The 14,425-nt window shown below is 41.5% G+C and overlaps 1 protein-coding gene across 1 annotated transcript in view; it reads right to left on the minus strand.

The window, feature by feature from the left end:
* Tes (testin LIM domain protein) overlaps nt 1–14,425 on the minus strand; it is a 39,910-nt gene that overhangs the window by 14,083 nt on the left and 11,402 nt on the right. Inside the window, exon 2 of the mRNA XM_057774807.1 lies at nt 5,447–5,532. Within this exon, the coding sequence (XP_057630790.1) occupies nt 5,447–5,532 (86 nt within the window). The remainder of the gene's footprint in view (nt 1–5,446; nt 5,533–14,425) is intronic.

The raw sequence follows: 14,425 nt of genomic DNA on the forward strand, positions 1-14,425 counted from the left end.
TCATGAAGAGTTTTAAACTGGGACCGTTGTCTAGCTCTTCCGCATTCCCACTGTCATGTGGACCATCTGGGGATGAACACTTGGCAAGACATGACTCAGAAAGGGCCAGTTGAACACCTTCTCTGCTGGACCACATCACAGCACAGCTGGAGGGAGCGTACACTCCCAGCTCTTCCAACTGCAGCTCCATGCCTACAGTGAAGAACCAGGGACAGGCCACAGCAGCAGCAAGCCACCTTAGAACACGGGCAGGGGCCAGGAGCAACGTGGAGACCTCTGCTGCACTAGTAAACAATTATTCTTCAATCATTTCCTAACAATTCTCAGAATCTAGTCCACAGAGTCAGATGCATGGGGAAATTGCTGGTGGGATTCAGAATTAAGCTGGTTAAAATCTTTATTTATTTAATAAAAAAGAGAGAAATAGAAGGTTACTTTTTTTTTAAAATTAGGACCTAATACACACACACACACACACACACACACACACACAGAGAGAGAGAGAGAGAGAGAGAGAGAGAGAGAGAGAGAGAGAGAGAGAGAGAGAGAGAGAGAGAGAGACTGGTATAAACTCCAGATTTGATATTTTTATAAAATAACTTGAGAGTTCTTTACTTAAATCCAAGAGAGAATGGAATTTCTAAAGCCTTAACAAAGAAAAACACAGAAATTTACGGTTTCAAGCTGAAAGCAGTCAAAAACTTCAATTCACCCTCCTGAGGAAGAAATGATTTTTGTACCATGATTCATAAAAATGATTATTTTTCCATTGCAACTGGTGGAACCTGGAGAGCTCTGGAGCACTGCCAGCTGTCCTGCTGATATAAGACAAGGCTATGCCACCAGTACAAACCATAATTTAAAAGGCTAGAAGCTGCCCTTTTGGAACAGGGATATACATGTATGGGCATGAGTGTGGGCCTCTGTGTCAGAATCCAACACAATGGTTGCTCCATTTATGGTAGGGAATCTTCAGCTTTCTACCAGCTTTAAATCAATCAGAAATTCTGCAGCATGTACACGACGATGAAGGAATTTCAGTTTTTGTAAAATGCGGCTGTTTTAACATAGGTAAGGCAAAAGTATAATTCCATTGCTTATATGATACGTGAGTGATTATGGTTATAATGATCTTACTATATATTCAGTAGGAAAAAAAATGGCTATAAATGTTTTACAATCTTGGAATTGTGCCAGACATTTCATAAATACTTATATCTGCATTTTGCTCAAAGTGTGTCCCATAAATAATTCTTGTTGGATAGAGAGCAACTTTTTTAATCTCTAGTTTTCCTCTAGTCTTGGACTCTCTAGCACCTTAAAGAAGGGAAGAGCTCTCAGATAAAGAATGTCATTGGTCACAAGGATGTCTGTGCCACCAACATCACAAAATGCAGAGCAGACGGCCTGGTGAAGCTCAAAGTTGCCTGGCTGTGGGAGTGAACATGTGTTCCAGTTTCTAACACGGCGTGAGGAGGACTGTGCCAAGCTTTGGGGTAAAGTTCAGCTCTGCCTCCATAAGCCATGGCATTGGTAAGGTATTTATTTACTCTCCTAAATATGCTTCCTCCTAATGGGTGTTAGGAAGAATCAGGGGCATAAAATGCTGTGATAGGCAGACTAAGGCCACCCTAAGATTTCACCCCTGGTTTTACTCTGAGAATCTGATCACTCAAGCCCTTCAAAAGGAACGGAAACAGAATCAGAGAGACAAGGGTGCTTCTAAGCACTGTTGATTGGAAATGCAAAGAACTGTAAGACAAGGTATGTTTGTGGCTTCCACAGGTGACAGCAACCTCATCTGAAAGGTAACAAGGAAATAGGGACTTCAGTTGTCCAACAACAGCAAAAATCAAATTCTACAAACAGCAGGACTGAGTAATTTGATACAAACAAAACAAAACCAAACAAAACACACCAAGACTTTGATAGTGGCCTTCTGAGATGTCAAGAAACAGAATAGCTATGCTGTCCCTTCTCCCTGTAAGTATAAGAACCAAGGCTCAGTTAACTCATAGGTGGTGTTTTTGCATACGCAATTTGTGGTAATCAGTTACACAGAAAAGAAAACCACCACATTTGTGGCATACAGAAAGGGTTCATAAATTATATATATAAACTCATTGACACCAACAAGTCATTATAACATTTTTTAAGTTTTGCTATTTAAATAAAGTTGACAAACCTCTATAAGTACAAATATTTACATTTAGTTTGCTATAACTTTTGTGACTCATTCTCAACTTCCATTCACCTCTCGGATCCATGCATCACCTGCGGCACTCTGTGTTGTGCCAAGAGGCTGACCATATAAGGGGGGCTCCCCTGTCCTTAGCAATGAAACAAAACAAGGCACTAGCTAGAGGCTTATGAGTGAAGCCTGAATACACCGCAGTATTCAGAAGAAATGATCTCTAACTTGGGAATGTGTGGAAACACAGGAGGAGGGAGGGCCACAGATCACATAGCCCCCCTCCAGTTCATATGCTGAACTCCCACTGCCTAACAGAGGTCCGGTTAAAGTTAAAGCTTCCGGGGAGGGGGGGGACCAGAGATCAATGAGGTCATAGAGAAAGGGTCCTAATTGGATAGGATTGGAGGGCATACATAACACATGGACGACTCTGTCCCATGTATGTGTGTGCACATGCACTGGTCATGAGAATGTATAGTGAGAAAGCGACCGCCTACAACCCAGAAAGCAGACCCTTAACAGACTTCCACAGCTTTCGCAATGGCTGGAGAAATACATTTGTACTTAATCCACCAGATCTGTGCTGTTTTGTTATAGCAGCTGGAGCTAACTAATACAGTGGGCAACAGTGCATGATCTAAGAATTTCTGTTTCTAGTGCTGGGAGGTAGTATTTCCCTAAGCACGGACATATGTGGAAAGAAATTCATAGAACTTGGCGAAATAACATGGAATAAGTAGTTGGAAGTACATGATGCTCAGAAGAAGGAGAATGACTGGATAAACAAGTAGGGGCCAGACGCTGAAGTCTGCCAAAAAAAGTCAAAGAAGGTGATGAAATGGATAGGTCCATGTGCACAGAGGATTCTTAAACAATGAAGACGTCCACAGTAGTACTACCAAACCATTGTCAGCATTCCATTCTGTGGCTACGAGGAGGCTGCGAAAAGAGGTACAGACCTGAATCCTAAATGTCAGGACTGACAGTGACGATGAAGGTGATTCAGTGGCTGGGGACACCGTGCCTCTGGTTTGCAGACAGTATCTTTGTTTGCACTTAGGACCCCTGGTCTGGACTATTTTGCTACGACTGTATCAAACAGGGGCTAGAGAGATGGCGCAGGGGTTAAGAGCAGTTGCTGTTCTTCCAGAAGGCATAGGTTCAGTTCCCAGCATCCACATGGATGCTAACAATTGTCTGCAACCCCAGTTTCTGAGGATCATACACCCTCTTTTTGCTTTTGAGGGCATTAGCCACACATGTGGCGGACAGAGACACACATGCAGGCAAAATACCCATATACTTTAAATAAATAAAGAAACAAATAAGTACTTTAAAATACATTTAAAAAATACTGGGAACTAGTATAGGTCAATGGCATCTGCCTCTGGTCTTCCAGTTACGGAAGCTGGGGACCGATGAGAAATCATACCACAGAAATGTGTCTGGACCCCTGCCAGGAGAATGACAACATTACTAAGAAATATCATCTGGTAGACCATACAAGCACCAGATGGGTTGGAGGCCAACCTCTAATATTTATGACGCTTGGACTCTAAGTCTCTGGCCAGTTTATCAAAGCAGCCTGTGTAATAAAGGTAAAAAATTGATTTTCATGCCATGAAGGTCTGCTCTTGCCTGGCCAATGTTTGAAGAATTTGAAAATATCAGACGATAGCGACCTGCAGGATAGAAATGGCCCAGACAAAGAAGTTACTCTAAACTAGCCTGGTTTACAGAGGAAGAAATCTCTCTTAGGAAGGAGCTTTCTTTACAAATCTCATGAGCAGTTTACAGAACTGCATAGCTGACAGGATTAAGTTTGAAAACACGGTGTCCAGCAGGGGGCGATGTGTCCCTCCACAAATCAACTGTAGTCACAAAGGAAAGTGGTGCCGACAGTAAGGTGAAATGGTCATCCACCCAGGTATCTTTGGGTTCCTCACTCATGGGTTCAATAAACAGAAAGAACAAAACAAACAAACATTTGCTGTTCTTCCCCAAACCGAACAACAGAGCAATTAGTCACCGACAGAAATTGGAAGAAGTGTGTGGCTAGAACACACGAGACTTTCATGATGAGATCTGAGCATGTGTGTTTCTGACTTTTCAGTAGTACAAGGAGATAACCTCTAATACTAAGAAACTATTTCTGCTCAATGATACTATCTTTGTATGTCTCTACGGACACGAGAGCTATGTTAAGACTGGAATTTACAAACCCAGTGGAAAATTCTAAGTAAGTTCTTTGAAAATAAACAATAAAAATAAAGAACAGAAGCATCACTTCTGGAAATGGTGAAGTTTCTGTTGCCATTGCTTTTTCAGACATTTTTGTCTATTTCCTGGAGCTTATTAAATATGCAAGCTTTTAAAGGAGACAAATATGCCAGATTTTATTATGTCCCTCTCCTGCTTACGCTGTATACAGCTGTAATGGATGTTGAGAACCCAAGGCATAGAGGTAGTCATTAAGTGAAGTCAGTTCAACATGGACTGGGCCTACAGTTCAGTGGGGGAATGTTTGCTTTGCGTACAAGAGGCTCTGGGTGCAATCCTCAGTATTTAAAAAGAAAACATTGCCACAGGGCAACCATTATCTACTGATAACTGATTTGTATTTTTCTTGACAATATTATGCTGCCTCTAACTTCCAGCAGGCATGTGGAAGAACTCTGATGTTCTTTGAAAGAGCACGCTTCCATTTTTAGATTTAGAGGCTACAAATAAGATCTATTCAAAGTTATCAGTCTTGATCCTGTACTTCTGTCCTTTGGGTACATAAGCATCATTCAAAAATTGGCAACTTCTTTTAAAAGGCTCAAGTTCCTGGAAGTTTCTCAGTAACAAATTGACCCGAGAGAAGGTTTTCAGAACAAACTTAGTGTTACTTCCTGACAACGAGGATATGAGCCCACAACTGATGCACACTGATCGGCCTGCAAAGGCAGGCATGAACCATGTGGAGTTGACTATTAGTATCAAGTTAATTAGCAGTCCTCAGAGGGATTACCACAAACTCCTCTGCCACTCAGAAAGGGCATATTCAGTGGAGGGTGGTGGGGAGTAAGAAATCAAGCAACTCCTTCTACGATCATTATCTTCCAACCCACTTTGTCGTACTTCATGACATGAACGTAGAACAGTCTCACTTTTACTAACTTCTTAGAAAAAGAAGCCCCACAAGTAAGCAGCTGGTCAAGAGCTTGTCAGAGTGCACGCAACCTACTACGGTAGGTTTCAAGAGCTCACCTCCAGAAGTGCAGTTCAAACCCTTCACAGTTCTCTTTGCATTTCAGACAGGGGGCTCCAAATCCTTGCTCATGACCTAAGCCCATCTGTTAAGGGGGAGAAAAAAAAAGGGAATCTATTATTATGAATTTGAAAAAATTTTAAAAATTCAATAAGCCACACTTTTTAATTCCACTTAACACTCTTGTTGATGTAACTCTCAAACAAATCTTTTATGAGTTTCACATTGTTCAGCCAACGAAGGCATCAGGTATGTAAATGGAAGCTGCAAGCCCGTACACAGCACACTTTATGTTCTCATGCTTTTGTCAGGAAAGGAGAAGAAGCGAATACAACTTGCTAGAGACTACAAACATTGAAAGGCACAAAACTCATGAATTTATGTCTTTGCCCATTATGTGCCCAGAATACCTCAAATACCGGGAAAGTTCAAAGGGCAGTGACTGGAAAGCAAATAAATATGCGAAAGAGTTTAGGAATTACAATTAAAATATCATTTTATATCATGAAAATACAATCAAAGCAACTATAAACATTTATTGAATACCTGAAACAGTATTCTTTCTTACTCTTGAATTAATTAAAATCTTACAAAACTGCATAAAACACTTAAGAAGCAGGCAGCACTACTGCACTGTTCTCTCTCTCTCTCTCTCTTTTCTTTTCTTTTCTTTTCTTTTCTTTTCTTGTGTTTTTTTTTTTGTGTGTGTGTGTTTTTACAAGAGAGGGTTTCTTTGTGTAGTCCTGGCAGTCCTGGAACTCACTCTGTAGACCAGGTTGGCCTCAAACTCACAGAGATCCACCTGCCTCTGCCTCCAAGCGCTGGCATGAAAGGTGTGCGCCACCACCACTGCCCAGCTAATTCTCTGTTCTTTAAAGATGATTTCACTGAAACCCAAAAAGTTTTCAGAATTTGCTCATGATCAAAAGGTCAGCACATTCCAGAACTTACCTGGACACCTCCACCCTGAGGACTACATGTCACAGTACCTACCCAGAGGGGTTATGAAGGCTGCCAAGGGAGAAAACAGTCAACAGGCTTGGCCAACTGTAAATCTAGATTTGACAATGACCAGCCTGGTAAGACAGCTATGATGGCGCAATAGTGGTACTTTTATATAAGGGGTGAGGAGCAGCTGTCTACTTGGACTTGAGACCTGCCCAGTGATAGAGATTTAAGCCTGGCACTGTAAACCAAACAAGTATCAACAGCTAAGAGGTCATGAATGCTAGCTAAGAGTAGACTATAGCCACTTTCCTAAAGTGGTATAATATCAAACTGTAGTCTAAATGCATACATAACCTTGCACCCATAGATAAGGGTATCTCTCAGCCCTCATCAAAGAAGTGTGTTTTTGTACTAGATGGAAACTATTTGTACAGAATAACCAAATTTGGGCTATGACACCTCTACAATAGGGAACATCGAGGGTGTGGTGAGGCACTGGATGAGCCAGAGGACCAGATACTTGCAGCTGGATAGTAACATCTGTATATAAAAGAGAAGCTGCATCCATGAACTCCCAACAATATGTTTGCCTAAATGACATGTTAAATAGGAGATCCTTGAACTCATAAGAACACTAAGATACATGCTCCCATGTAGTAATGATGATGATGGAACTGAATTATATTTCCACAAGTTGGGTTACAGAACTTAAGCATCACTGAAGATCTCTATCTTACATCATAGGGGAAGAATTTCTCTATTCCAACTCTCTTCTCCAACTTCAATCGTGATAAGCAAGTGCAATAGCACTCTAAGAAAAGACATTAGTGATCTCCACTCTCATTCCATGTTCAGTAGATGTACCCGCTGCCAGACTGAGTTGTAATCTGGAATGCAGTTCTGAATGCAGTTCTGAAACCCAATACAACAACGTTGTCGGTAGTTTTACAAATGTGCGATGAATTTCTTCTGAACTGCTCCTAACTGCAACGTCTGGCAATCTGTCAGTCTCCTCTCGAGAGTCAAGCCTAACTTATATGATGGAAAACACACTAATCCTACTTTGTAGAGAAACACCCACCCACCCCTGACTTCTTTAAGGTCCACTCCCATCTTCTAATGTACATTGTCAGAAGACCTGGGCTTCCCAGTTCCTTTGAATTTCAGTTCAAGATCCCTATTTTTTTCTAAATCCCCATCAATTTCTCTCTCTCCTTTACTTCATGGTTGGGATTCCATGAAATCTAAGACCTCATCACACTTCTTCCCTCCTCTTTGTCCCCAGCAAAGACCACTCAAACTGGGCAGAGTCCTGCTTTTCACAGAAAAGTTGATTGTTATTTTTAGACACCTAAGTCTTACAGGCTAGTTTCTGCCCAGCTCTCCGTTCTTGAGAACCGCTGGGGAGAAATTTTAACAAATGTGTTATCTAAGGATACTCAGTGTGACTGTGTTGTCTAAGGATACTCAGGATGCAGTCTGTGTGAATGTGTTATCTAATGGTACTCAGGATGTAGGTCTGTGTGACTGTGTTGTCTAAGGATACTCAGGATGCAGGTCTGTGTGAATGTGTTATCTAATGATACTCAGGATGCAGGTCTATGTGACTGTGTTATCTAAGGATACTCAGGATGCAGGTCTGTGTGAATGTGTTATCTAATAGTACTCAGGATGCAGGTCTGTGTAGGATGGAATGGAAGAGTGAAGTGGGGAGGCCTAGGTGTTAGCTCCTTCTCAGCTAAGGCGAACTGGCCACTTAAGACAATGAAAGCCAGATCCTTCGACTCATATGAACACTACGATTTGTGTGATTACATGTAATAGTGATATAAGAGTTAGCTTCACCAGTTATTAAGAAAATGATGTAATTGTATTGTATAAATGTGACAGAATTAACAGAAAACTGTGAAGAAGAAGAACGATCATCCGAAAAGAGTCAAAGAAAATGTGATTTAGTTCCACAGTGTCACCAGCCACATTTAAAGATTTTTTAAAATCATTTTTCTCCTTTTGGTTTTGTCTGGATCAGGAAAGGATTGAATCAGACTGACTCCAGCCTTTTTTTAAAAAAATTTAAAATTAGGGTTGTAAATCAACATGTTGGGTAACTTTATCTACTGTTAGCCACTTGTCAACCTATCAAAGCTAAATTGCTAAACATAAAATAATCATTTGAGAAAGGCAGTGTATTATCAGCTCATACAAGCCACAATCATTTGGACCTCAGTCTGCAAAGTACGTGTAGGATACAAGCAACCCCAGTTGTGAGTGGCATTGTTCGGTTCTGTCGTGCATCGCCATTTCACCAGCTATGTGTGATGGAATTCCCTGCAGAATCAACAACTGGTGCCTAAGAACACATGGTTCTCATAAGCACACAAGTTCTAAAGCTGTTTACTTCATATAATTTTAGCAACACATTCTGGCCATTGTCAATAGAAGGATATGACAGATTAATTTTTCTTTTTCATTGCCCAAGCAAACAGGTCCTCTGGATTGACTATATTCGGAGAAATCATAGCTGGGCTTTGAGAATTTCATCAAGGTCCTCTAAGAAAACAACAGTCACTCTGTGGCAGCTATCTTAACCTAATAGCCACAGGTAAGGCTTTTTAAGTAGCCATAACTGTAGGCTCCAGAAACGCAGCTTACATTTCCATGACCTGAGTCTCCAAGCCCCTGCTTCCCTCTGTTTATCTTAGAGTTAGAAATGGAAATGGCATCAATTTCTCCATAATCATAATATCAAGAAACCAGATATGTTGGCAACATTTCAAGTGACCCTCTTGATCCAGAGCAGAGGGATCGCATGTCAGGCACTTGAAAGAGGAAGGGGGTGGGGAAGAAGAAGGGTATGAAACATCTGGTCTTTCAAACATGGTCTGGGTTGATTTGGAGACAATCTGGATCTGGAAGATATTATACAGTGTTCAGGGTGAGGTCATGTGAGCTGCACTGCCTTACAACCAACTTTCCCTGTGGAGCAAGTGTTACTAAGATTGTTTAATCACCTTGGAATGAGGCTTCCTGAGGAAAATGGTATGAAATGCACATAGTCTATGTTCTCTTCTGTGTGTGCATTGTTTACTCACATATAGGAAACACGGGCACACATGCATGTAAATGTATACACAGACACACATCTATGTATGTGTATTTATTTATATTATAGTCACAGACAAATGAATGACATTTCTAAGCAATGCTTCTCCTAGAAACAGAGTAGTTTCTGTGAAGTTCCACCTCCCTTTTCCAACCAGTAAGTCTTGACTCTTCTCTGATGCAAGGTCTCAAACTGCTGGGATTGTTCCCAATCTCCACCATGATACATATACATCTTCCAAAGGTAAGAAAACAGATAAATTATCCATAGTAAAACCTTGAGGTTTACCTTTTTTTAATTTAGAAGATCAAAACTTCCTATTTTCACCCATTTCAAAGAATATGAGAGAAATACTAAAGCAAGCGTTGTGAGCAGTTGCCTCATCACTTCACTGAGAGCGCAAAGTCTTCTCAATCCATTGCAGGTACGCTTATTGTGGGCCGAGCCCTAAACACGCCAGGTTGCTCTCTCCTCCGTAGCCAGTGTCCATGATCAAGCTCTCCGCATGACCCTGTAGTGCCACACTCTGATGGAGTCCTCCCCCTGTATGTCATCCAGCTGCTTCAAAAATTAACTCACCACACAATGCTCCTCTTACGAGATAGTTTTAATGTATAACGAATTCCTCTTTTCTCCAGTGTCAGAGGAGTCACTTTCAATCCCACCCTGCCTCATTTCTTCCACGTCCCCTCCTGTAGCAGACAACAAATAAATACCAGTGGAGCTGCTAAAGCCGAGAGAAAAACATCAGTATCTTACCCCAACCAATTCCACCATTTTCACAAGAATGTCCCTGGAAGGGACTAGGACAGTCACAGCAACAGCCCATACTTACTGGGCGCTCCTGCCGCCAGGCATGGTTCCATCTCCCATGAATCAACCACTCATGGGACCCCTCTAACAGACTTAGAGAGCACGTCAGGTACTATAGATGCCCATATTTCCAATGACCAAGTGACTTGTGATGAAGGAGGCACACTATGAATACAAGTACAAGGAGTGATTACTGGCACCTTGCTTCACTTTTATTTATTTTTGTTTTGTATCAAATCTCCTTAGTCAAATGGCCACATTAAAACAGAATTTTGCTTCTTCCTTACAAATAATTTCCTTCTCAATATGTTGGTTGTTCACTCTGTCGGGACCAGGAAAATCTCCCCAAAGTTGGGACAGTGGATAACTTTCTTTTAAATCCTCCAAACCCCATCCTCCTTCTCAAACATATGCAAGCATACACAACCATACATATACATACGCAGTTATAAATGCTTATAAAATACTATATACAATACCAGGATTAATTGGTAGGAAACTACAGTGATATATTTATGAGAAAATCTCCACAATTCTATAATACATGAGGGTTTTCTTTTAAGAACACAAAGAAAAAGTAGGAAAGGTTTTGTGTAAGGGTCTGTATAAGATCTCTTACAAAAATCCACCTGGAAAAAAAAGAAATAGGACCTTTGTCTGAGAATATTACCACATGACTAAAATTAGGGAGCACTTATGGCCAACCATCCTTATATATAGTGTTAAGTGAGCATTCAAAGACCAATTTGACCACAGAATAGTATTAGGGACAACGTAATTTAGGTTTCATATATTTTGGGTGAACAATTAATAGAAAAATTGTCATATATCTCCTTAGTTTAAGCAGGTTCCTTAGAAACACTTTCAGTGAATACTTTCAAATTATATTTGTCATGACCTTTAACAGATGTTCTCTTGCATAAGCTTTGCTAGGAAAAGGCCTCCCTGTGAATCTGTTACTTTGAGAAAACCCAATGCAAGCTGTAAAGATCCACAGTTAATAGCACTATCACTGTTGCTGAAATCACTTCTTAATTAAGATTGGTTCCACTGAAGGATTCTGCTGTGGGAAGTGCTTAAGAAACATGTCCTGAAATCCTTCTCCATTAGCTATAAAAGGGACTTTCAGAACCTGCATCCAAAAGGTGTCTGTGGGAGTTCCTCAGAAGAAGATGGATTGCAGCAAATGTTCCTAACTTGGTCTTGTGTTGGTCACTACCTCCAGCTGGTCCAAAGAGGGACCACTCAGACAGAAGTACACTAAGAAGCTTTATGAAGACAGTGCACCCCAGAATTTGAATAGTGCCACCATCCTTGACATGTGTGAGGTCTGTAGCGTAACTGCTTCAGGAGTACTCTACTGAACATGTTAGTAGGAATAGGGAAAGGTGACCACACAGTCAAATGACTTACTGACCCCTGTTCCCCACCTATCTCGTTGGAGTGTATGTAGGAACAAGGGAAGTTCAGGCATGTTTTCACCAGAAAAAGGAAAGGCTTGCATTAATGGCTGCCAAAGCTGTAGAGGGGGTTGCTGAAGGAAGCTGGAAAACCCAAGATAACTTGGGAGTAACGCCCAAAGGAGAAGGCATAGGGAATCAGGGGGAAGAATGATATGCAGAAGAAAAATACGTTTCACAGAACAGTAGGGAACTCAGATACCAGGAGAGGAGAGAGCTGAAGAAGGTTCCTATTGGTGGTCCTTGGGCTTGCTAATTTACTTAGTATCCAGACTTTCCACACCATCTCTTACTCTGGAAAACAAATCAAAATGGAATACATGTATGTGGTGTGCCATAATTAATTTAGACCTGTTATCTAACTTGATGGATTACAAAAGTGGTTTGAGACTAGGCTCAGTGGGGTGGAGGAGCCAAGTTCTGAGTTTCTCCCTAATGGGAGAGAAAAAAGAGTGGAGCAAATGTCCTGGTGGGATGTGTGCACATCCTTTGGGTATATGCCCAAGAGTGGTATTGCTGGGTTTTGAGGTAGATTGATTTCCGATTTTCTGAGAAACTGCCATACTGATTTTCAAAGTGATTGTACAAGTTTGCATTTCCACCAGCAATGGATGAGTGTGCCCCTTACTCCACATCCTCTCAGGCATGAGCTATCATTGGTTTTTTGATCTTAGCCATTCTGACAGGTATAAGATGGTATCTCAGGGTCATTTTGATTTGTATTTCCTTGATGGCTAAGGATGCTGAGCAATTCCTTAGTGTTTTTGGCCATTTGAAATTCTTCTCTTGAGAATTCTCTGTTTAGATCTGTATCCCATTTTCTAACTGGATTATTTGGTATTTTGATGTCTAGTTTCTTGAGTACTTTATACATTTTGGAGATCCGTCCTCTGCCCAATGTGGGGTTGGTGAAGATCTTTTCCCATTTAGTTCGCTTGATGACTACCTTGATTGTCACCATAGAAACTGCATCCAGAAACGGATGGAAATAGATGCGGAGATCCACAGCTAGCAGGGGGCTGAGCTCCCAGAGTCCAGTTGAAGAGAGGAGGAAGAAATAATATGAGCAAAGGGGTCAAGACCATGATAGGGATCTCCACAGTAACAGCTGACCTGAGCTAGTGGGAGCTCACTGACTCTGAATTGACAGTGGGGAAACTTGCATAGGCCCAAATTAGGTCCTCTGAATGTGGGTGACAGTTTTGTGGCTGGGGCAGTCTCTGGGACCACTGGCAGTGGGACCAGGATTTCTCCCTAGTACATGAACTGGCTTTCTGGAGCCCATTCTCTTGGGCGGGATACCTTGCTCAGCCTAGACATGGTGGGGAGGGCCTTAATCTTGCCTCAAAGGGATGTGCCAGACTTTGTTGAATCCCATGGGAAGCCTTACCCTCTCTGAGGAGTGGATGTGGGGTGGGGTGGGTGGAAGGTGTGGGGAACCGGAGAAAAGAAAGAGGGAACTGGAATTGGTATATAAAATGAGAAAGATTGTTTTTAAAAATAATAAAAGTTTTTTTTTAAAAAAGAGGAAAAAGAATAAGACAGAAGCTTTGGTTCTTCATAAACAGTGTTCATTGTTTACTGACTATTGTGGGAGGACCTCCCCACTGAAGAAAACACATGGGCAGCATTGACATTTGCTTACTGCAGAAAATTAGGACATTTTCAAAGCATGCACATACTTTCTGTTTATAACTGCAATCAGATTTCGATTGCATGCTAACTCAATTTCCCTTTATCTTGGCAGAACAAGGAAAGAAACTAAGGTGAAGTGATTAGCGGGCCCATTCCCAAGTCACCTATAATGTTACTTTGACTCTCTTCTATGCACAGAATACTATGGACAGCAAAGATTATTCAGAACGAGGAAGGCCACCAGCAGACTCTTCTGGTACCTCTCACTGCAGGGCGGTGATCAGACTCCATCCCAGCAAGAGACAGGTGCCATACTTTGGTGCCTAAAAACCTAAAAATCCACTCATCCTGTAAAGACAGCTATTTATTCTGTCCTGTCTGACCATAGTAGTCTGTTCATGCTCCCACATCTGTGTGTCCTAGGGTCAGCAGCCACACACCAATAGCCACATACACTTTGTGCAGCTCAGGACAAGTAGTTCAGGGCAGCGTCTGTTGAAATTGCTCACCTGTTTCTCATGGTCTCTCATTTTCCTCCAGACTGACCTGGGCTACTTTCTAGATGGGGCTCCAAGACAGCAGGGAGCGGCAAGCAATGTCTCTTAAAGGCCAAGCCTGGAACTGACATTAGCACACCCAATACAGCCTACTGGGCCAAGTAAGTCCCATCACAGCACAGACTGAAGGGCGGGATGGGCAGATTGCAATCTCATGGGAGGAGCAGCAAAGACCTATGGAATTCTTGCAGGTAACCAAAGAAATTGAAGATTCTAATTTAAAAGACATGCCAGTTCGCTATCTCGACACTTGAAAATGTGCAATCAGTGGTTCATTACGAGACCTTAACACAGCTTTGAAAAGGAAGGCAATTAAATCTAGCGATTTAACATACCCCAGGTTACCAAGTTTTAATGGAATCTTTTCTTTGTGGTCAGGAAAGCACCAACTTGCAAAATTTACTGACAGCATGTCATCACAAAATTCTTGAACTATTCTATCAGGTGTTTATTAAATGGCAT

Source organism: Chionomys nivalis, chromosome 1 (assembly GCF_950005125.1).
Source record: "Chionomys nivalis chromosome 1, mChiNiv1.1, whole genome shotgun sequence".
Taxonomy (NCBI): domain Eukaryota; kingdom Metazoa; phylum Chordata; class Mammalia; order Rodentia; family Cricetidae; genus Chionomys; species Chionomys nivalis.